At 40.3% G+C, this 21,772-nt stretch overlaps 1 protein-coding gene across 1 annotated transcript in view; it reads right to left on the bottom strand.

The window, feature by feature from the left end:
* Window positions 1-21,772, bottom strand: part of DNAJB6 (DnaJ heat shock protein family (Hsp40) member B6) — a 71,540-nt gene that overhangs the window by 38,286 nt on the left and 11,482 nt on the right. The window contains exons 2-7 of the mRNA XM_060280911.2: window positions 21,144-21,236; window positions 18,780-18,889; window positions 15,662-15,718; window positions 13,285-13,395; window positions 1,908-2,039; window positions 429-570 (exon numbers count right to left, since the gene is read on the bottom strand). Of these exons, the coding sequence (XP_060136894.1) occupies window positions 429-570; window positions 1,908-2,039; window positions 13,285-13,395; window positions 15,662-15,718; window positions 18,780-18,889; window positions 21,144-21,208 (617 nt within the window). The 5' untranslated portion in view covers window positions 21,209-21,236. The remainder of the gene's footprint in view (window positions 1-428; window positions 571-1,907; window positions 2,040-13,284; window positions 13,396-15,661; window positions 15,719-18,779; window positions 18,890-21,143; window positions 21,237-21,772) is intronic.

Consider the following 21,772-nt stretch of genomic DNA (forward strand, 5'->3'; position numbering starts at 1 on the left):
AACCCATTATGAAATCCTGAGCCACCATTTTAGCACAATTCCAATTTCATCCAGATCCTACATCACAATTTCACATATTTATCACATCTCTAATCCACTAGGACTGGATCTTTGGCACCTCAAACACAGGAATATTCAGCTAATTCAGACACCACTAACACCACACTCAAAACTTGGGAAAATCAGAGACAGCAACCTGAAAACAGAGAACCTAAGCTTATTGGGAACTGAGTGTGTCGCTAATGTAAACAGAGTCTATACACACTTTGAAGTTAATTCTGGCTAGTGAAAGCATTTGTTTCCTTCCTTGGGCAAGTAATAAAGTAGCAATTTATTTCTATAATTCTATGTCTTTAAAAATCTATTAAGACTACAGAAAACCAGTTGCATAACTAACCTACTGAAAATGTGAATTTAGATCACTGTACCTCTTTGTAGTAATTTTTCTGCCATTAACTATTTTAGTTGAAGTTGATACAGATTTGAAGTTGCCCATCCCGGTGCCACCAAACGATGTGGAGGAGAATGAAGTAAGGCCCCCATGTCCCAGAGAACCAAATGAAGTAAAACCTGGTAAGGATATCAAAGTGTCAGAATGTACTTGAACCAAGGCAGAAAAAGGGGTACATCTCCCCCCCTGAACCCCCCCAACAGTTTTTCACTCATGCTTTTCCCATAGATTAATAAACTCAGTAAAATGATTTGTCAAGCCACTATGTGTAACCATGTCTATTAACTTCAAATACCAGTTTATATCCTGATTCCGGCATTTTTTTTAAAAAAAAAACCCGCCAATCTCTTAAATTTAGCTGTTGTTTTTCCCTCAGCTTTCGATGCTCCAACTCAAAATGAAGTTTGGGTCCTTAATATGATATTCTAATACAGTCATACCTCGGTTTAAGTACGCCTTGGTTTGAGTATTTTCAGTCTAAGTACTCCGCGGACCCGTCTGGAACGGATTAATCCACTTTCCATTACTTTCAATGGGAAAGTTCACTTCAGGTTAAGTACGCTTCAGGTTAAGTACGGACTTCCAGAACCAATTACACTCATACCTCGGGTTAAGTACGCTTCAGGTTGAGTACTCCGCTGACCCGTCTGGAACAGATTAATCCACTTTCCATTACTTTCAATGGGAAAGTTCGCTTCAGGTTAAGTACACTTCAGTTTAAGTACTCCACGGACCGTCTGGAACGGATTAATCCACTTTCCATTACTTTCAATGGGAAAGTTTGCTTCAGGTTAAGTACAGACTTCCAGAACCAATTGTGTTTGTAAACCAAGGTACCACTGTATAATGATACTAAGAAATTAAATTAACAGTAAACCACATAATGTATTGCTTGTGAAAGTTAAAATTATGTAATTCACTGGTTTAAACCTATGCTGCAAGCCTTTTGAAGAGCTTTCCTAAATGCTAGCATTTCCTAAATGCTAGCTGGAATCCAAACTGTAATTTTATTTTTATGATGTAAGCCACCCTGTGCTCTGAAAGATGGCATATTATCAGTATTGTTATTAGTGTTACTAATAATAGTTTACCCAATGTCACATGGAAAATCACTTTTGAAACTGATGAACTTTTCAGAAAACAAACTACAGGCAAGTTCAAATTCAAGCCTTTATGTGCATCTAAAATAGCTCTGGAATCAGCACTGTTTCCTATCAGTTATCAGTTCTCATAATTCTAGCTCAGGTGAAGGGAATCTGTGGTGCTCCAGAGGCTGCTGTACTACAACTCCCACCAGCCTTGGGCAAGCACAGCCAATGTTCAGGGATGATGACTCCCAAATTTTCATGTCTAAACTAGTGGATCATCAAACAATCCTACCATTTATAGGTTAAACTTTGCTGTAATTGGGAAATTGTCTACATTTGCTGACTAAACTGAATTTAATTCACCTTACCTGTATCAAATGAAGAGAAACCACTCCCAAATGCCGGAAATCCGCCAAAAGCGGAGAAAAAGGATCCACCACCTCTGTTCCTATTTCCGCGTGGCCCTCGCCTATTGCCAAAGAAGTCATCGAAAGGATCTTCTGCAAATAAAATTAAAGTTTTAAAAAATCATATACCAGTAAGCTTCAGTACTACACACTCTTAAGTAAGGTACAAAATTAGTGACTTTTTAAGTATTAAAGACAACCAAGCCAGTGCTTGCTGTCTACTTGCAATATCACACACTTTCCATCATTAACAAACTTTAGTTCTCCAACTGGCAGATACCGTGTTTCTCCTAAAATAAGACGGTCCTCAAAAATAAGCCATGTCAGGCTTTTCGTTAGTAGAATAAATATAAGACATCACCCGAAAATAAGCCGGGGGTGGGAGCCGCTTGGCTGCAGGTGAAGCCCGGGATCTGCGTGGGCGACTGGGGGCGAACACCCTGAGCACTGCGGCGGTGGCGAAGAGGCACCCGATCAGCCCGCTTCTCAGCTGATCGGGCGCCTCTTCGCCACCGCCGCAGCGTTCAGGGCGTTCGCCCCCAGTCGCCCACGCAGATCCCAGGCTTCACCTGCAGCCGCAGCTGCCTCTCACCAGGCTCTTCGCGCTGCGCTGTGCTCCCCGAAGCGGCTCCCGTGCAGCCGCCTCTTGCCGCGGGGACCGTGCAGCCGCTTGGACTTGGATCGGATTTCACAGCGTGAGTAGGCACCGGGCGGGGCGTGAGTGTAGCTTTTGCGCATTTTCCAGCCCAAGTGCCGGCGGAGAACATTAGCTGCGAATGGACAATCGCTGCCTGCCTCCTGGCGCCCTATCAGTCAGCCCCGTGTGCTGCGCGCGAGAGCTGAGGGCTGTTGCCTGCCGGCGGTGCGAGACCTTGGGGGAAAAGAACAGACAGCTCGGCTCGCTGTGCACAAAGCGAGGGCGGCGGGTGGGAAGGGGAGAGATGTGTGGGGAGAACCCTTTCGCTGTTTGGAGCAAGAGGGGATGTATGGAGGTGTACTGCGGAAGAGGCAGCTGCTGTCACCGCCTTTCCATACTCCTTTCTGTGCAAAGGGAGAGCGGGTTTCTTACAGCCGCCGCGTTTCTTTGGGCATTGCTTACGAGCGCCGAGAAAGAGCCCTGTGTCATCCTCAGCAGAGCAGAACAGACAGTGCTGGCTAAGAGAAAAATGACTCGCGGTGCCCTTGCTGCGCCCAAAGTTATTGCTCTTGTGAGTCTCTCCCCCCTCCGCAAAGACAGCAAAAAAAAAAAGACATCCCCTGAAAATAAGCCGTGCTGTGTTTTTTGGGAGGAAAAATAAATATAAGACGTGTCTTATTTTAGGAGAAACACGGTACATGGAGTGGTCTCTCCTTTTCAGTGCAACCTTATGCAGGTATACATAGAAGTATATCTCATTGTGTTCACGAAAGTCTGCAGAGATTTACAGCCTTTGTGATCTTTTCCTCCCTATTGGAAGGGATGCAGCTGATTTTGCGGAAAGGTTCATTGTCACTGCAGGTAGTTCATTTTTAAATCATCATTGCCATTTAGAGAAATACATTATATATTCAAAATCCTGAAAGTATAACTACTAAACTCTGTTAAAGGAGATGAATCTGGTTTTCTAGATTCACTTTAACAAAATATCTTAAAAGCCATCACAAAGACTACAGATCATAATAAAGTATTAGAAAACCCACATTGGATGTGCTTGAAGAAACTAAGCAAGAAAATTTCTGGCAATGTGAAGTTCAAGTAGTTGGCATTTTGAAAGCTCAATTGTGATTTTATATGTTGCATTATCTCTTTTAAAATTGAGAGCTAGTCTTTCCTCTCTGAAAGCGGATCTATTGTAAAAGCCATGTCTTCCCTAAATAAACTTAAATGGTCCATTACATCTGATTGTGAGCGTATATGAAATCCTTGAATACTACCTGAATGCTAAAGTTATACTCCAAGCACTTTACCATAGTCGGTACAAATAAGTTGTATCAATATGCACGAAGTGTTTGAAGATGCATTAAGCAGACATATGAACTATGAACATACTAGGAATAACAAATAGGAATTTATTATATACTGCTGTAACTTTTTTATTAAGAAACAAAAACCATTTTGCACCCCTTTTGATAGGGGAAGTATTTTCATGAAACTTTTCTAAAGTAGTGTTTTGAATGTTATGCGTATGTTATGTTGTCGTTTAGTCGTTTAGTCGTGTCCAACTCTTCGTGACCCCATGGACCATAGCACGCCAGGCTGTTATGTTAAGCAGCATTATTTATTTATTTATTTATTTCATTTATAATATCGCTTTTCTGCCAAGGCATCCAATGAAGCTTACCATTTTTAAATAGTAAAACAAACAAATGGTGTAAATTATATGTTTGAAGGTCATTTGAGGTGTTTTTCCACAATCAATGGTATATAAATGTTGTTATGCAATAAATAAATAATTTGTAAAAAGTGAGTTTTCAGTCCTTGCGGATTTTTAAGAGGAACATTAAAATAAAATATGAACAAGGTAAAAGAAAAAAATACAGGTTAAGCAATGGAATTCAACAACTATATGAAGATGAATGGCTGAAAATGGAATGCTAGATCCAGACTACCTTAGCTGAATCAGAGGCTCACTGAAATTATGAAACATTAGGCAATGAGTTCAACGGGACTAACATGCAACCAACAATCTACCATAGATCCTACCCAGAATGCATAGCATTTACATATGCACAACACCCAGGAACCTTTTGGCAGAGGAAAAAGTCTGTGTGCCAAGTCAAAAGTACCCTGTGGCACAGGAAAAACTCGTTGCTTCCACATGTATTATGTAACTCCAGTTAAAATGCAGTTTTCCAGGATCAGAAGCATCTCTTATTTTCCCAGCTTCAAAACTTATCTAAATCAAAGAGTGCCTGAGAACAAGTTCCAAGCTGGATATACAGTACATATATATATTGCCTGTTCACACATTATAAACATAATGTATCTGACAAGGATACTTGTTTGAGCTCATATAAAGTGTAGTCAATGTTTGCATGCCTCATGAGGAGGAGAGAGGTTAAAAAAGTATCTGCATGATGCCTAGAGAATACCTTGCACCTAAATAGTTTCTATCTATGGGCTGTTAGGCTGCTGAAAGGAAAATAATATAGTGCAACTGACTTTCAGGGTTGGTGTGTTGTGCAACAAGCACACAGAGTGCAATGAGATGAGTGTTTGTGGGGGAGGAAGGCTCAGTTAATTTCAATGTACACAGGTTGTACATTGAGAATAAAGGTATTCTTATTATGAACAGTCACTAGTCAGGGAGCCTAACGTGGCTGCAGCTGTGAAAACATGACAGAAAACCCAGCTTTGCTGACAGCATACAAAAGAGGCCTTAGAGGCATTCCTGAAATTTGCAACTTGAAACATACTTACTAGGATTTAATTTATATGCACATATTCAGATACATAATCTCATAGGCATCCAAGTATTTGGGCTTAAGTGGCATCATTTCACAGCACGGGGAAAATTTCCTCCATCTCCTTCAGAAGTAAGGGGACCAAGATGAATAAAAACTTGGGACCATTATGCTCTTGGGGTGATATACGTTCAATACCATCTGCTCTGTCTTGGGTGTATACTAAATTTTTGTTCAAGGGAGTTTTCTTTGGTAGCTCTTTCCCTTCAACCTAATTTGACAACGGCAACAAAGCAAAAAAACACTCTCTGATAGGTCACTCATTCCCCTACTTCCAAAATCAGACATCAGTTAAAAAGAGGAGAAACAACACCTTGTTCATGAGTGAAAACCAGCCATTAAAAATATGGAACATATCTAGAACTAGTTGTCAAATTTGTTTTTAATTACTCCTGATATTACTGCCTCCTATGGGAGTAAAATCCATATAACTATCTGCTGTGTGAAGAAGTATTTTCTATCACTTGTACTCAGTCTTTGAACTTCAGATTCCTTGGATGTCCATGATTTCTAGTGTGGTGAGGGAGAAAAAAATTCCCCTACTCACTTTCTCCATGCCAGGCATAATTTTATAAACTTCTATTGCGTCACTTCTTATTCACCTTTTCTCTAAACTAAAACGTCCCAAACCCTGCAATCATTCTTCACAGGGGAGTTGCCTCATCCCCTCAATCATTTTGGTGGCACTTTTCCAACTTTACAGTGTCCTTTTTGAGGTGCGGCAACCAGAACTGTAGTGTTTTCCAAATGCGGTTGCATCATAGACTTGTATAATGGTTCTAGGTTTTCAACCACTGTTGTACTGTTGGTAAAACAATGATGTCTGTTGCTGCTACACAATTCACTTGGTCATTAATCACACTAATTAATCTGACCAACATCTTCCCAATAGGGCTTAACAGTGCATCTGTAAATCAAACAAGCATGTCACCTTCATGCTCCCATACTGCTAATTCTTATCTTCATAAATGTCCAAATTGAAAAAAGGGGGAGGTGAAAACTGCAAAACATTTATCTTCTGCTGGATAAGCCTGAGGCTAAGTCAAGAGCTGCATGGGCAAAAGAATTAACAGTGCCCTTCAGTTGCAACTGTTTAAGATTTTGCCCAGAATCCTGAATCCATTTAACTCTCAAATAATCCATATTGGGTGGTATAGTCCTACTTAGCATAAATGTACTGAGGTTAATGGACATGACCAACTTAAGCTTATTAATTCCAGTGGCTCTACTCTGAATAGGACTTATACCCCATTAGGTTCAGAACTTCAAAACAGTGGACCCTCCGGATATGAATTAAATCCATTCTGGAGGTCCATCCCCAAACCCGAAAAAGTCCATAGGCAGATGTGCCGCTTCTGTGCACACGCACTTCCGGGTTTGCCACGTTCGTAACCCAAAAGCTACGTATCCAGAGTGAAACAAAACTAGAGGGTCCACTGTATTATAGAATAGACAGCTGTTTAGCCAACATCAGAAAACTTGTGGGGTTGGGTTTGGTTTTTTTGAAAATTGGCAATAGGATAAAACTGATCATTTAGACCAGGCATAGGCAAACTCCGGCCCTCCAGATGTTTGGGACTACAATTCCCATCACCCCTGACCACTGGTCCTGTTAGCTAAGGATGATGGGAATTGTAGTCCCAAACATATGGAGGGCCAGAGTTTGCCTATGCCTAATCTAGACCAAACATATGGAGGGCCGGAGTTTGCCTATGCCTAATCTAGACCAACTAACTGCAATAGAGATGTAATTCCACATAGCACACATTTTTCTCTATTTATTCTGGATAAATCAAGTTAAATATTTTCTTGTAAAGTTGTATACATATGAAAATAAGGGTCAACAAAAAATGAGTTGGAGTAGCCCTCTGACCCTTTGACTGCAATTATATTTGGGGTATGCAGATATATGATGTTTGTGCATACAGCTGAAAGGCATAGCGCATGTCTATGTGCTATCATCATAAAGAGTAACATACATCTATCTATCTCATACATTAAAACAAGCATTAGTGCTTTGGTAGGATGTTTGCCAAGCACTACAAATGAGACAAAAAGCTTGGAAAGATTGTTCATGTATTAAAACTTGAGAACATATCCCTTCTCAGCTGAATGCACTATCAGGTAAACCACTAATGCAACAGTCTAAATTATTCCTCCCAAAGTGATTTGACTCACTAGCAAACTATGAAGGTCACTTGTGTAAACATGAACAATATTATATTACTGCCCACTATTATGCATCTATATATAACCAAGTTTTCTTTTGCTTTTTTGCTTTTAAGTTACCTGGTCATTTTCTTAAAACACATTGTCACACTCAACCCTATAGGATTATGAATGTAAAGTGGAAGGAGGCCTGAAGTTACCCCTATTCTCTCCATATTAAAATTATTGTAGTTGGGGGTGACTCAAGCCTTCAATTCCATAGGAATACCAAATTACCTTCTCTTACCATTCAGCAACACTGAGCTCTTGGGGAAAGTGTACTTCATCCCTTTCAGTTCTATCACTGTATGCCTTTGCATCAATGCACTTAATTCACCAGGTATTCTTTTCCATTCAAGTTATTTGACCTCATTTGTCTACATGCCTAGCACCTGGTGTGATAGTGCTCCAAATATCATACACATGATTTGTAGAAAAACTAAATTGTAGAGTAGAACAGAGTTTAAACATTAACTTGCACATAGTTAATTTTAACCTTTGTTTTGTGCTTGCTTTCTGTGAGATGCTCAAGTTACGCAGGTCAGCATGTCCTAAAATCAAAACCCAAAATAATTCTGATTTTGACATGTGTTGAGTGAAGTATCCCACTCTACAGTGATAATCCATAATCTTAATGTGAAAACTTTTTGTAAACACTAACAAGGTGCTTAGGAAGTTATTTAGGGATCTTTTATCTCTTCCCTTGTCTGCAGATCCCCCCACTTGCAGATACCATGCAACTATATACTGAAGCAGGCAATACCTTATCTTAAGAGAGTTATCCATTTGCAAATCTCTTACTGTCCTTCCAGTGCCAGTTACCCTGTTTCTCATATTTTAAGACATACCCATAAAATAAGCCATAGCAGGATTTTTAAGCATTCAAGGAATACAAGCCATACCCCGAAAATAAGACATAGTGATAGGCGTAGCAGCAATGCTGGCCATGGCAGGAGGAGGAGGAGGAGGAAAAAAATAAGACATCCCTTGAAAATAAGCCATAGTGTGTTTTTTTGAGGAAAAAATAAATATAAGACATGTCTTATAATATGAGAAACACGGTAGTAGAGGAATAAGACAGTTTCCACTGAATGGGATGCACTTAATTGACAGTTAACATGAAGCACTGGCTTAGCTGATAGCAATATTTGTCCTTTTTAACCTCACCTACCACATGTTCATTTTGAGCCAACTTGTTTAATGCAGTAGGGCTAAATGGACAGCGATTAAGGTGCATGTGAGAAAGCAAATGCACAAATAATGCTTTGCATTGATATGGGCCTCATACAGTGTGAACAGGAGTGTGTGAATCTGAACTTGTGATAAGGTTGCTCTCTGTAGATCATGACATATGTACAAGGTTGGCACAACTTAAATATGATGGTAAACCCTCCAGAATAAAATTTGGTGACCCTGGAGCAAGCCTGATACCAAGCCTCCTGAAAGGCATTCAGACATATCTTGAGTTCACCCACATCTGACCTAAAGATTAACACATGCAAATTTAATTGGCAAGCACAGGAACTCCTCAATGGGAGCCATCTACACAATGGTAAGGTGATTTGAAGGCAGATAGCAGACAGAAGGCCAGAGTCAGACAAATGGTTCACTATCAAAGTTGGTTAAACAAACAAGATGGCCAGTTTTCAGTCCTCTTCTGGCTAGGATGGGCAAGGTGAGAAATGGGCAGGAACTCTGAGGGAAAGACAGAAATTCCTCATCTCAAAGCCTGTCCTACTAGGAGACATTGGCTACCTCCTTAATTTGTAACTTTGCTGTCTGAAGCAGCATTTACTTACTCTGCCACTCCTATGTCATATAATAAGCCAAACTTTCTTTATTCCTGTGTGTGAGAGCTTCTTGTGGGTATAAGGTTATGGGTTAACACACATCCATAACAAGGGCTGCGCACATGTGAATTCAGGCACTTGTTACAACAGTATCAAGAAACTTCCATATCACACAAAACAGAAAAGCTACAATATTGATGTTTGAAAAAAAAAAATATGTGTTGACCACAAAAAATGTGGTACTTTATTCGCAACAGAAACATATTGGTGATCTGCTGAAAAGGCAACAAAATAGATTAATTAGGCGTCAAGTGTATAGACAACTCCCCCCCAAAAACCCAACTGTGTAGAAAGATACTCTTCAATATGGTTAGAGCTATTTTGTCCCCAAAGGAAACAAGCTTTGCAATTAAACAAAGGTACAGTAGCTGAAAATATGCTCATCTGTTAACACTCCTTCAGTACAATTATGAAATACTTGTATAACCAAGCAGGAGCAATTTCAGCAACCATTTTGAAGGGGATACAATTTGATTACAACTTCTTTGATTTGAACACATACCGGTATTTATATAAAAGCCCTCAGACCGTTTGAATGAGACCACCACAAAGTAATTTCATTCATTAATGTTGATCTATTTGTGCTGCTCTATTAACATCTCAACGGAAAAATAAGTAATTTTACAGTACTTCAACACAGAAGGCCAATTCATTATTCAGGCTAACAGATATTATTCTACACTGCTTTGAAGGGGTCCCTAGAGGCACTTTTAGAAATCTAAGAAACTGTGCACCACAAAATACTCATTTCACAGGAGAAAAACTGGTGATGCCTAGAACTACTAACAAATACAGCACAGACAAAAAATGCGGGCAACATCTCCTCAAACATAGGCATAGCACTCTACGAAGCAACTTTTTAAAAACCCTAGCTAAACACACCCACGGTTACAAAAAAAGCCAGGAAAACTCAATTTCAAAAATAAAATTGGGAGGGGCAAAGGGCTAGATAAGCCTATATAATGTACAAAGCCATCTACATAAAAGCAAGCATTCAGGCAGGATCTGTTAAGTATTCTGAACATTCCCAAAACTAGTAAGTGCTTGAAGTAGTGTTGTATTCAAACCGAACTATTCTATTGCTAAATTACTTTGTACTCCACAACTAAGCACCCTCAGAGAAGTAAAGAGGCAATTTAGATAAATAATTTATTAATTTTAATGTTTCCTTTCAGTAGAATTCCTCCAACTCTGATCCTATACTTATTTCTTCTTCCAGCTCCTCCAAGGTTATACTGCTAGGCTCTTCTGTCCACTCTTCTGACACTAAACTCACTTCCTCCTCAAATGACTCTTCTGCTACTCCTTCAGAGTCCTCCTCCTCCACTAGTAGCTCTTCCAACTCAATAGATCCTTCATCATATTCTTCAAAGACCTCAAATAAATCTTCACAATATTCTTCATAAAGCTCTTCCTCTAGCACTTCCTCCAGCTCCTCTGCCACTTCTATTGACTCATAACTACACTCATCCTCCAGCTCCTCTATAGACCTTTCTTCTGATCCTTCATTAGAATCCTCTGGCAGCCAACTGATAATCATTGAGTAGGTATCTACAAAAAGTACCAATTGCAGTTAAGTAAATTCATTAAATTAATTTGTTATTCAATATTTTGAGTTGCAATACCTTAATTTATGAATTAAATGAACTTTTCCATGTGAAGCCTCATAACTTTAAACAATTATGTAATACTAAGCTTTGTCAACTGAAACTTTTTTTCCATATATCAAGAGTCTCATGCTCTACCGAATGAGCTGACCAATGAATGATAAATTATATACTACAGTTCAGTGATCAATTGTCACACTGGTGGATCTCAATGAAGGTATCAGTTTAATAGCTTTGTTCAAGTTGATTTCTGTCACTTGTTAGTAAAGATTCAGAAATTTCCCACCCTATTTTTTTGGAATAACGCTAAAGACACCTTAAATATGCCCTGCTTGCAAGGAATGCAATTTTAACTCTGTCATTCCCATTTTATCCCCAATGCTTTATGAAAGCACTTGGGTGCAGTCATTAGGAAGTTTGGGACAAGGTGCCACCAGTATGCTGATAACTCTGCTCTATTTCTGTGCTATATCTGAATAATGAGAAGCTGTGCAGGTCCTGGACCAGTGCCTTGATGGAGTAGTGGGATGGATGAGGAATAATAAGCTGAGTTTGAATCCCAGCTAGTCAGGAACGGTGGGTGAGCGGTTCCTATATCAGAGAAATCAGCCAACTGCTTGCCTTAGATGGGTTGCACTGCCTCTGAAGGAGTAGGTATGCTGTTTGGGGGTGCCTCTTGAGCCAGGTTTGTCACTGGAGACCCAGGAAGCTTTCTGGGCTACAAGTGCCTTCTACCAGCTGTGGCCATTCCTGACCACAGTAATTCAAGCATGGGTGACCAAGATTAGATTAAGGCAATGAGTTCTATGTGATGGTTCTATTGCATTTGGTCCAGAATCTGCAGTTTATGCAGAATGTTGCCTATTTGTTACCAGGCCAAATTCAAGGTGTTACTATTAGTATTTGATCCTAACAGCTTGGTACCAGTTTACTAGAAGGATTGCCTTACCCCATGTGCGCTCACTTGATCACTTCAATCTGCAGAACTGGCACTTTTCCACTTGTAAGGAATCAATCTTTTACTGCAGCAGCTACACTCAAACTCCCTGCCCACTGCCATTAGGCAGGCACCTTCGCTGCATTCTTTCCAGCGCCTGCTAAAAGGGTTTTTGTTTAGGCAAGCCTACCTGGACATGTAAAGTTGACATGTATTTTAACCTGTAATGTATATTTTTAACTGTTGGTTTTGTTTATATTTTGATTTTTTTAAAAAAATTATCTTGTTTTAGCTTTTACCAAGATTAACTATTTTATGGTATATTGCATATTTTTTGTAAACTGCTTAAAGATTTTATTTACAATTAAGTGATATACAAATTCTGTTAAATAAAATACATTTGTAAGTATAAGAAGGAAAAAGGAACTGAATCTCTAGTGAGATTCAGACACTTCTATGGCATGCGTATTCTAGCTGGTCATTAAGGTGCCGACTCATAGAAAAAGTGGCCAGCTTGTTCAGAAGCACCTTGCTAGGCAATTATCCATACACTTTGCCATACCATCAAAGCACACTCTACCCAAGCAGGGGTGCCAGCTAGATTGCATTAACCTGACTTGCACTTTTCAAAGAATCCACCATCACCAAGCAGTGTTTACAGCAAGCCCACCCCCCACAATATTTAGAGTGCAATATATAAATATAGCTATACAGAATCCTATTTACTTCTACCCATGTCACCTCAAGACAAAAGAAATAAAAGGGTGCGAGGTCATTTCAAGCTGGTTTACAGCAGAGGTAACTAGCTTCGTAAGACCTCAGAATGTATATGAATAAGTAAGTCAATTTCAAACGGGAAAGCTTGAAAGCAAATCACTTCTGTAGCTGCAGTGCTACCAACAAGAACGTAACGTAATAAAACCCTGCTGGATTAGGCCGGTGCCCTCACAGTAGCCAACCAGATGCCTATAGGAAACCCACAAGGCGGCTCTTCACACAGTGACACTCTCCCCTCCTATGGTTTTCCAACAACTGGTGCAGACTGTTGCCTATTTAACAAATTCACAGTAGCCCTGAAATATCCAACTAAAGATACAAAGTCAGACTTTGTGTACTGTATACTGAAGCTATCCTTTTGTCAACACCAACAGTAAGTATAAAAGGTACAGATTTTATCACCACACCCTTATTGGGATCCATACATGAAAAAATGCAGCATATTTATTACCAACATATGTGTTTTAACATTTTTCATATCCGCATTTCCAAAAATGTCAAAGTTGTATACTCACCAAAAAAATCAAATGAGAATGGGTCTCTTCCACCAAAGAATTCCCTGAAGACATCTTCCGGATTCCGGAATGTAAAACCATATTCAAAGGGACTGTCAAAATGAGTTCCACCTGCAACAAGAGAACACTCAACATCACACCAATTCTGCATCTTATTTTCATATATAATAATAATTTATTTATACCCCACCCATCTGGCTGGGTTTCCCCAGCCACTCTGGGCGGCTTCCAGCAGAAATATTAAAATACAATAATTTATTAAACATTAAAACAGGACTGCCTTCAGATGTCCTCTAAAAGTCTGGTAGTTGTTTTTCTCTTTGACATCTGGTGGGAGGGCGTTCCACAGGGTGGGTGCCACTACCGAGAAGGCCCTCTGCCTGGTTCCCTGTAACTTGGCTTCTCGCAGCGAGGGAACTGTCAAAAGGCCCTCGGCAGTGGACCTCAGTGTCCGGGCAGAACGATGGGGGTGGAGACACTCCTTCAGGTATACTGGACCGAGGCCGTTTAGGGCTCTAAAGGTCAGCACCAACACTTTGAATTGTGCTCGGAAATGTACTGGGAGCCAATGTAGGTCTTTCAAGAACGGTGTTATGTGGTCTCGGCGGCTGTTCTCAGTAATGGTTCAGTATGACAAACCTGTCAAAGTTATTATTTTTCTTCTGAGGCATATTGACAATTTTACTAAAATCATAAGAGCTGCAACCGAAGATTCCCGGATCAGGAAATCTTAGGACAATAGTTGACTTGCCTAGAATTCTTTCCATCCTTTAAAGCTCCCCAAATCCTCAACATACATTTTAGACTACAAACTGAGTTCATTTCTAAGGTATTTAAAATTGTGTTAAGAGGACTAGAATATTCTTTTGAAAAAGTTATGACAAAGGTTTTCCGCAACGTCTGAGTCATTGTGTGAATTAGCAATGTCAAATTCATTAGCATATCATTTCTTACATTTTAACCTACTTCCTCCATGGAGGCATATGTAGTTCTTCCCTTATCATCATCAAGCTCACCCTTAACTAAACTAAGGGGTAGCAAGCTAAGGTCACTCAGTGAACTTCTAGTTGAGTAGTGATTTGAAGCTCGATCTCCACTGTCATACTCCAATACAGTAATTACAACACCACGAGCTCATACTGTTCATCTGGGCTTTACTAGACCTGCATACCCAGCAATCCCCACAATGTACAGAGGCCATGACACATTAAGATAGGTGACAGAATGTCATGTGTCATTTTTGTGTAAGCTGCTTGGCCCTTTGTGCAAACATTTGCTGCTTTAAGTTAAATTTACTGGACTGCCTCATGATAAAAATCACAGCAAACAGCTATGAAGCCAAAGAAAAGGGTGACAAGTATTTTGGCACGCCAATATTTGAATGTGCCAGAGTGCCTTGTGTGGAAAACCACTGATGAAGCAGGGCTCCCAGTTACTCTCTTCACCTTTCCCAGATTATGGTAAATTCATAGCTTGCGTTTTAAGTAGGTCTGACCACATCGAGTAATAAAATAAATGGGAAAGCCCTGCCCATGGTTCAGCTCCTGATCAATTAAAAATGTATATTCAGGGTGGTTTTTTTTAGTTAGTTCTTAGTTCTTCACTCAGCTGAAAACCACAAAGGCCTTCTGCCTTGGATTGGTGACTGAGAATTTTATTGATCTAATTATCTATCTATCTATCTATCTATCTATCTATCTATCTATCTATCTATTATCTATCTATCATCTGGCCCTTCTTATCAAAGGAGCTCAGGTAAATATGCTGTGGAACTTAGAACTATTTCACATCCAGATGGGCTGCAGGGAGTTATGAGAAGAGTATATTACCTACTCATATTGATCACTTTCTTAACTACAGAATTACAGAATTGTAGAGTTGGAAAGGAGCATGGGGGTCACCCAGTCCAATCCCCTGCAATGCTTATACTCACGACTTGAGATTAAGAGCCTCATGCTGCTTAGGAGTTAATGCAAATTAAATCAAATTGCTCTGTTGGTTTAGATTTCATCATATATAAGTTGCTTTATATTCACATATTTGATCTCATGCAACTTACTTTATTTCCCATCAATTTTTCCATAGCAACATTCCATTAAACTTTGTACAACAATACAGTAAGTGATTCAGTCCAGTTACAACCCTGATTCTGTGGTTTACACTCCCTGTTCCACTGTGTTGCTACTGAACAAATCTGAATGTTGACTGGGGAAATCCAATGAATGTTAGTACATTTGCCAGAATTCAGTATGGTAGGCACTGGTGGCATTCACTGGATCTCCAAATTAACCTGTTTGTATTAACATGCCAGAAACATCTTTAGCTAAAAAGTTATTCATAACATTAAAATAGGAGAAAGCATTGAACCCCTACGTACCTCCTCCTCCATTTAAGCCTTCCTTTCCATATTTGTCATATATATCACGTTTTTTAGCTATAAAGAACAGAGAATAGATAAGAAATAGATTACATTGATATGAAAGTAATGAAACATGAAAAATATATTAAGGTTATATATTAAGAATACATTCTATTTTAAATCATTATAACGAAAGGATCAAAATGTGTAATAAAATGGGCCTCAATATGTAAGCTATGCATATAAAACTAGTTACATGATTTTGACGCAGCAATATTTAAGTGTAATCATCCAAATAAAATAAAAAGCAGAGGCATATTCATTACTTAGTGCGAATTTTAATGGTGTTCAAGTTCAAGCTGCTATTTCCCCCCCCTGTATCTATTATTCAGCCATGAAGCAAAATGTATTATTCTTTCCTGCAAATTGCAACTAAATACCTTCAAAATATATAAATTAAGCATATGACTTAAATACATGTGTTGCAGAAAAATACAATCCAGAAATATCAGGAAATTTTCAAATAAAAAAACCTATTTGATATAACTTTGAAGAATCTCTCAAACCAAACACTACTGGAATCAACAGCAGCAGTAATATTATTATTATAGGCTGTGCTTTTAAAACATAACCATGTAAGAAAATTCATCATAATAGAAAAGCTTGAAAAAACCCCAGACATGTCAATTATTTAAAAATAAAAAGCATAAAATTCAAAAAACTAGTAATATAAAAATGGTTTCAAAACAGTTTTATTACTTGAAACTTGAAGCATTAAAAAAGGTCAATTAAACAAGGCAATTCAAAATAAGCAGACTTAAAAAAACCCATTAAAAAACTTGCAGTACTCCTCTGTGGGGAGAGAGTGCCATAATCTTATTATTTCTAATAAACTTGATGGCTTATTAATGCTGCAAGTGAAAAGCTAGTATGCTACACTATGAGAGGATCCAGTTATTGGGTCCAGACATTTCCCTAAATATAAAACAGACTTTGCAGAGAACAAAGCAGTTTTATCCATGATACAGAATTGTCAGGGGGACTCCCTACAGGGAGCCTCCCCCCCATCATCCTGAACGGCACTTCGCCCAGCGACAGCGCTAGCAGTGGGTCAGGGGGAAGCGGAATGGAGGAGGGAAGGGCTCAGTGAGGCATCAGAGCCCCTGCACCACTCTAACCAACAAGTGGAGGAGGGACGGCTCAGGGAGGCGTCAGAGCCCAGGCACTGCCCCAGCTAGCAAGGGGAAGAAGGGGCACTGCTCCTTCCGACGCCCGAATTGAGGCGCACGCCCAAACGCAGGGCAAGGGGGAGGTATTTCGGGGTGCCCAGGTCATTATGCTGGCCCCGAAGCAGACGGGCGCCATTGCCGGGTTCTGAGAGTGACTAGGAGGTCATGTTTTCTGCTATCTCTGCACTGTAAATAGTATGCACAATAAAACCTTTAAAGACACAACGGACTGGAGCGTCTTTACTCGGAATAGCCGCAACAACTCCCTGACAAGAATGAATTCTAAGCCTTGGTGTTTGCTTTTGTTAAATAGTGTGACCAACTTATGTCCAATATAAGTTTTGTTCTATCCTATATAATAAAGTACAAGTGTCTCTGCGTCCAGTCCCTGTGTCCCTGGGTTTGCGCTACTGCGGTTGTGCCCCACGGACAGCCGTTGGGACTTGGAACGCAGAGACACTTGGATATTATTATAGATGATATCTCGCTCGCGCACCCAGGGGGGGTCCTGCGCGTCTCACAGGGATCAGACACAGCGCCGTCGATCCCTCAGCTGTGATGAACACAAGCCTCCCCTTCGCATGTATCTTTAAGTTTAGTCGCCTGCCTGTAAAAGAAAGGAGCGGCAGGATCGGGGGCAAGAGAGGCCTCCACCCCTTCGGCTGCGCCTTCCCAGCAGGGCTTTCCAGGGGGAACCGCGAGCAGAGGCCCGGCTCTGTCCCCGCCCCCTCTCCCCGCCCGGCCAATCACTGTCGGTGCTGCCCGTGCGCTGTGGCCGTCCTGTAAAGGGAACCGCCCTGCTGTACCGAGACGAGCGCCAGAGCGGAGCGGGTGGGGCTGCGGAGCAGGGGAGGGACGGGGGAACGGGGAAGGAGGAGGGCGCTGGTGAAGCGCCTCTATTTGCCCTGGAAGAACGCCGCTTCTTTCTCTCTTTCTAGCCTCCAGCGGGGTCGGGTTCTCTCGGTGCTCTGTACCGGGAGCTGAGCCGGTTTCCCAGCGTGACTTATGCCAGTGTAGGAGTCGGGTTTGCACAGAGTGCCTGCCCCTCTACACGGGTGAGCCAGTTGTGCAGGTTAGGCGCTCTCCTCTCCCGGTCCCGGCTTCAGAAGAGCCGAGGTTGTGTGGATAAGCCCAGTGGGAGGTTGGGCTGAGCTGTTGGTGGGTGGGCAGTTTCCCTCCCCATTCTCTTTTCGATGGGCTTCAGCACTGCTCCGTTAAAAATACTATCGCGTTGAAGTAGTGAACAGCATGTTGCAAGTGACTCAAGCCCACGCTGGGGAATAGACTGGCTTAGAAACCACATACAGTATGTTCTAGCACCTGTTAATTTAATGGGCTTAATGATACTAGTAGTTAATAATATAATCCCACTCAATATACCAGGCATCCCCAAACTTCGGCCCTCCAGATGTTTTGGACTACAATTCCCATCTTCCCCAACCACTGGTCCTGTTAGCTAGGGATCATGGGAGTTGTAGGCCAAAACATCTGGAGGGCCACAGTTTGGGGATGCCTGCAATATACTAACAGACAAGAGCACACACAACACAAACCCTTGTTTGTCCCTCCTTTAAAAAAAAAGTAGTTGAGAGCATTCCTTGAAGAAGAAAAAACTCCTCTGCAACAAACAGCACAGAGAGCCACAGCCAGTTCTTTGGCAAGAAATAAAAGTTGTGTAACATGTTTCACTGCTAGCTCAGATTAGCAGCAGCTTTTGCTTTGGCAAGTAGTATGGTCTCATCCCAACTGGGAAGGTAAGCTGTAAAATTCCAGCACAGAGTTATTTTGATGGTAATCAATTCTAAAAATAAGTTTAACTTCCCAAACTGCAAAGGAACTGGCTTGAGCCAAATTTGCAGTCAGATTTAGAAGGTAAAAAACACATTTTAAATTTATCTAATACTCACTATCGGACAGAACTTCATAAGCCTCAGCTACTTGCTTAAATTGCCTTTCAGCTTCTTCTTTGTTATCTGGATTCTTGTCAGGGTGCCACTTTAATGCCAGTTTGCGGTACCTGAAACAAAAGGGGAAGTTGTGTAAGCTAATTTTATTCAAAATGGACAACACATACAAAATGAGAGATTTTATTCAAGAGGGACATCACATACAAAATGAGAGGAAATTGATTAATTCAACTGGCTAAGTTATAGTAGTAGTAGCAGTAGTATGTATACAGTACTCGCAGGTCTCAAGGCGGTTCACAGGATAAAATCAGAATATAAAAGCACAAAATGCATAATCAAGATAAAAACAAAAACAACCCAATAACTCCCCCAACACATTTTAAAAGGGCATGGGATGCCAATCAATCAAAGACCTGGTTAAAGAGGAACCTTTTTGCCTGGTGCCTAAAGGTGTATAAAGAAGGCACCAGGCAAACCTTTAATGTGTTAAAGTAGTCAGCAAACACATATTTTAAATGCAGTGAGTGGAATCCAATGTAGCACACACAGAGAGAGGGAATTTCCCTCTCCCACTGCAGCACTGGACTCGATATGCTGGTCTATAACCGTAATAAAGTACTTGACTGAACTGGACTCAAAGATGCTTACTGATTACAGGAACTTTTAATAAAATGATATGTAACTTCCCAATATGAATTATTTGAAGGCAGTGATATAGTAACATAATATAATACAGTGTAAGTTGATAAGCTTTAAGGCCTGTAAGATTTAAGATACTTTTAATAACCTTTTAATAACCCTCTCCATTTCTCAATTATCACTAACCATAGATTCCTATGATATTCAAATTGACAAACAATGATAGGCTCCTGCCCTCCAAACTATAGCACATGATTCTGGCAAATACTATCAATAGTTTGTCAATTCAGTTATCTTAGCAAATGGCTCGTAATACTAAATAGAGAAAAGAGAAGATGCCAGCAGCATTCTCAAGATCCTCCAAAGCCATGGTTTGTGGAATCACCTGAACTGAGCCTTTGTCTTCACATAGGAGAGCACATGTAGCAACTCATACAATTTCCTTAAATTGCCAATTAACATTAAAGAAGTTATTACAAACAATGGAGAATCTCAACCTGAAACAAATGAAACAAGTGAATGTTCCCAGATTAAGGTCTAAATTTTGCAAGATGAACTTTGATTCTTGTTGTACATACTAAAGTATGAAACCTGCTTGCAGCAAATTTTTATTGCCTCGTTCCCTAATTTCTCATTTGAACAAGCTCTCAGAAAATGTTCAGCTGAAGGAACAAGGAAGTAAACACTATTTATAGTTTTACCCCTAATAGTTAACCAAACTGATGAAAGTATCTCAATATATGTTTTTGAAAATTTGGACAGATTGGACAGCTAAAATAGGCAGATTGCTTCTAGGAAATGCAGAGCTGTTTTAACTCGGAAACACTGCAACAGCATACCTAGGGCAGTCATAAGAGCAAACAAATAGGAACACTGTCCTACATAGTATAAAGGCTGTACAGACGTACCTCGGAAGTCGAACGGAAAGTCCATTTGACTTCCGAAGTTTGAAAACCAAGGCACAGCTTCTGATCGGTTCCCAACTGCGGAGCCGCGCCAGAAACAATAATGGAAGCCACACCATACATTCGGCTTTTAAAAAAAACGTTCGAAAACCGTAACACTCATTTCCAGTTTTCGATCATTCAGGAGCCGGAATGTTCCGACTCCCAAGGCGTCCGGGAGCCGAAGTACAACTGTATTGAACTGGAAGGCTGTATTGAAAGGCTGTATTGGATTGAAAGCAAAATCATGATTTAATGCTATATGAAGGAGCCTAGCCTCTTCCCTAGTTCACATACACCTGTTCCTTCCCTTTGAGGGAAGACAAAGCTAAAGTTTCTCACCTAGGAATTGTGATTAACTATTGTTGGTATCAAAGTAAGTCAGCTTCAAATCATCCTTTATGAAGTTGGCTTCTTTAAAGTAACCATAGTCAATGTTACCCACAAATTCCCAGTCTAGACAAAATGAGAATTGTGTTAGTTAAAAGCAAAATCTTCTGAACTCATGGAGTCGGAGAGAAAAACAAACCTGGATATACCCCAAAAATTGCTGGAAAAGCATATTCAAGAATTCTTCTCATGACTTATCGATTCTCAAGACAGTTGTCTGGTACAGAACATCATCTGATACAGTAAATAATTCCAGTGATCACAAGCAATGAACACAGTAACTTGATGTATGAGACCATGTTAGCCACCCAAAATGTGGAGGAGACAATACATTCAAAGAAATTCAAAACTTATTTGCAGCTTACCTAGAGTTTTAAAGATTGGTACTTACGCTTTTTTAATGTCTTCTTGCGAGGCATGTCTGTGCACTCCTAGAACTTCATAATAATCCACCATGTTTTATATTGCTTTGATAACAAGAGTCCTTGGGGGAGAAAACAAGGGTTTTAACAAATATTAACACTGCAAATTTTGATTGCATGATAGAAATAGCTGAACTGGACATATATGCATTCATTTCTCCTGTATCTACCAATTTCTTCCAAACCCTATTTCAATGAACCCTTCTCACTTCTGTCACAGAGAGCTCTAGGAGAAAAACACAAGGGCCCCTTTCATCCATATCCATTAGAAAAGTTTCAATTGCACCATTTCCTAATGGCACGTGGAGAAACTTTATAACCCAAGTGCCTAATGCCCTCAATGGAAAGTAATGTTGCAGGGGAGGCACTGAAGTGGGCTGGGCCAAAGCCATGCCTCCCAAAGCAGCCATTTTCTGACTGGCACCCACAGCACTTTCTAAAATTCAAAATACACAGCTGAAACATACCATAGTTAATGGTATCAAATGCTGCAGATAAGTCCAAAAGGACCAAAAGAACTGCACTCACTGGTTCCTGGCATAAGTCATCCACCAGGGCAACCAAGCCTGTTTCAATACCAAACTCAGATTGAAGCCTG

Source organism: Zootoca vivipara, chromosome 11 (assembly GCF_965207765.1).
Source record: "Zootoca vivipara chromosome 11, rZooViv2.hap1.1, whole genome shotgun sequence".
In the NCBI taxonomy this organism is placed as follows: domain Eukaryota; kingdom Metazoa; phylum Chordata; class Lepidosauria; order Squamata; family Lacertidae; genus Zootoca; species Zootoca vivipara.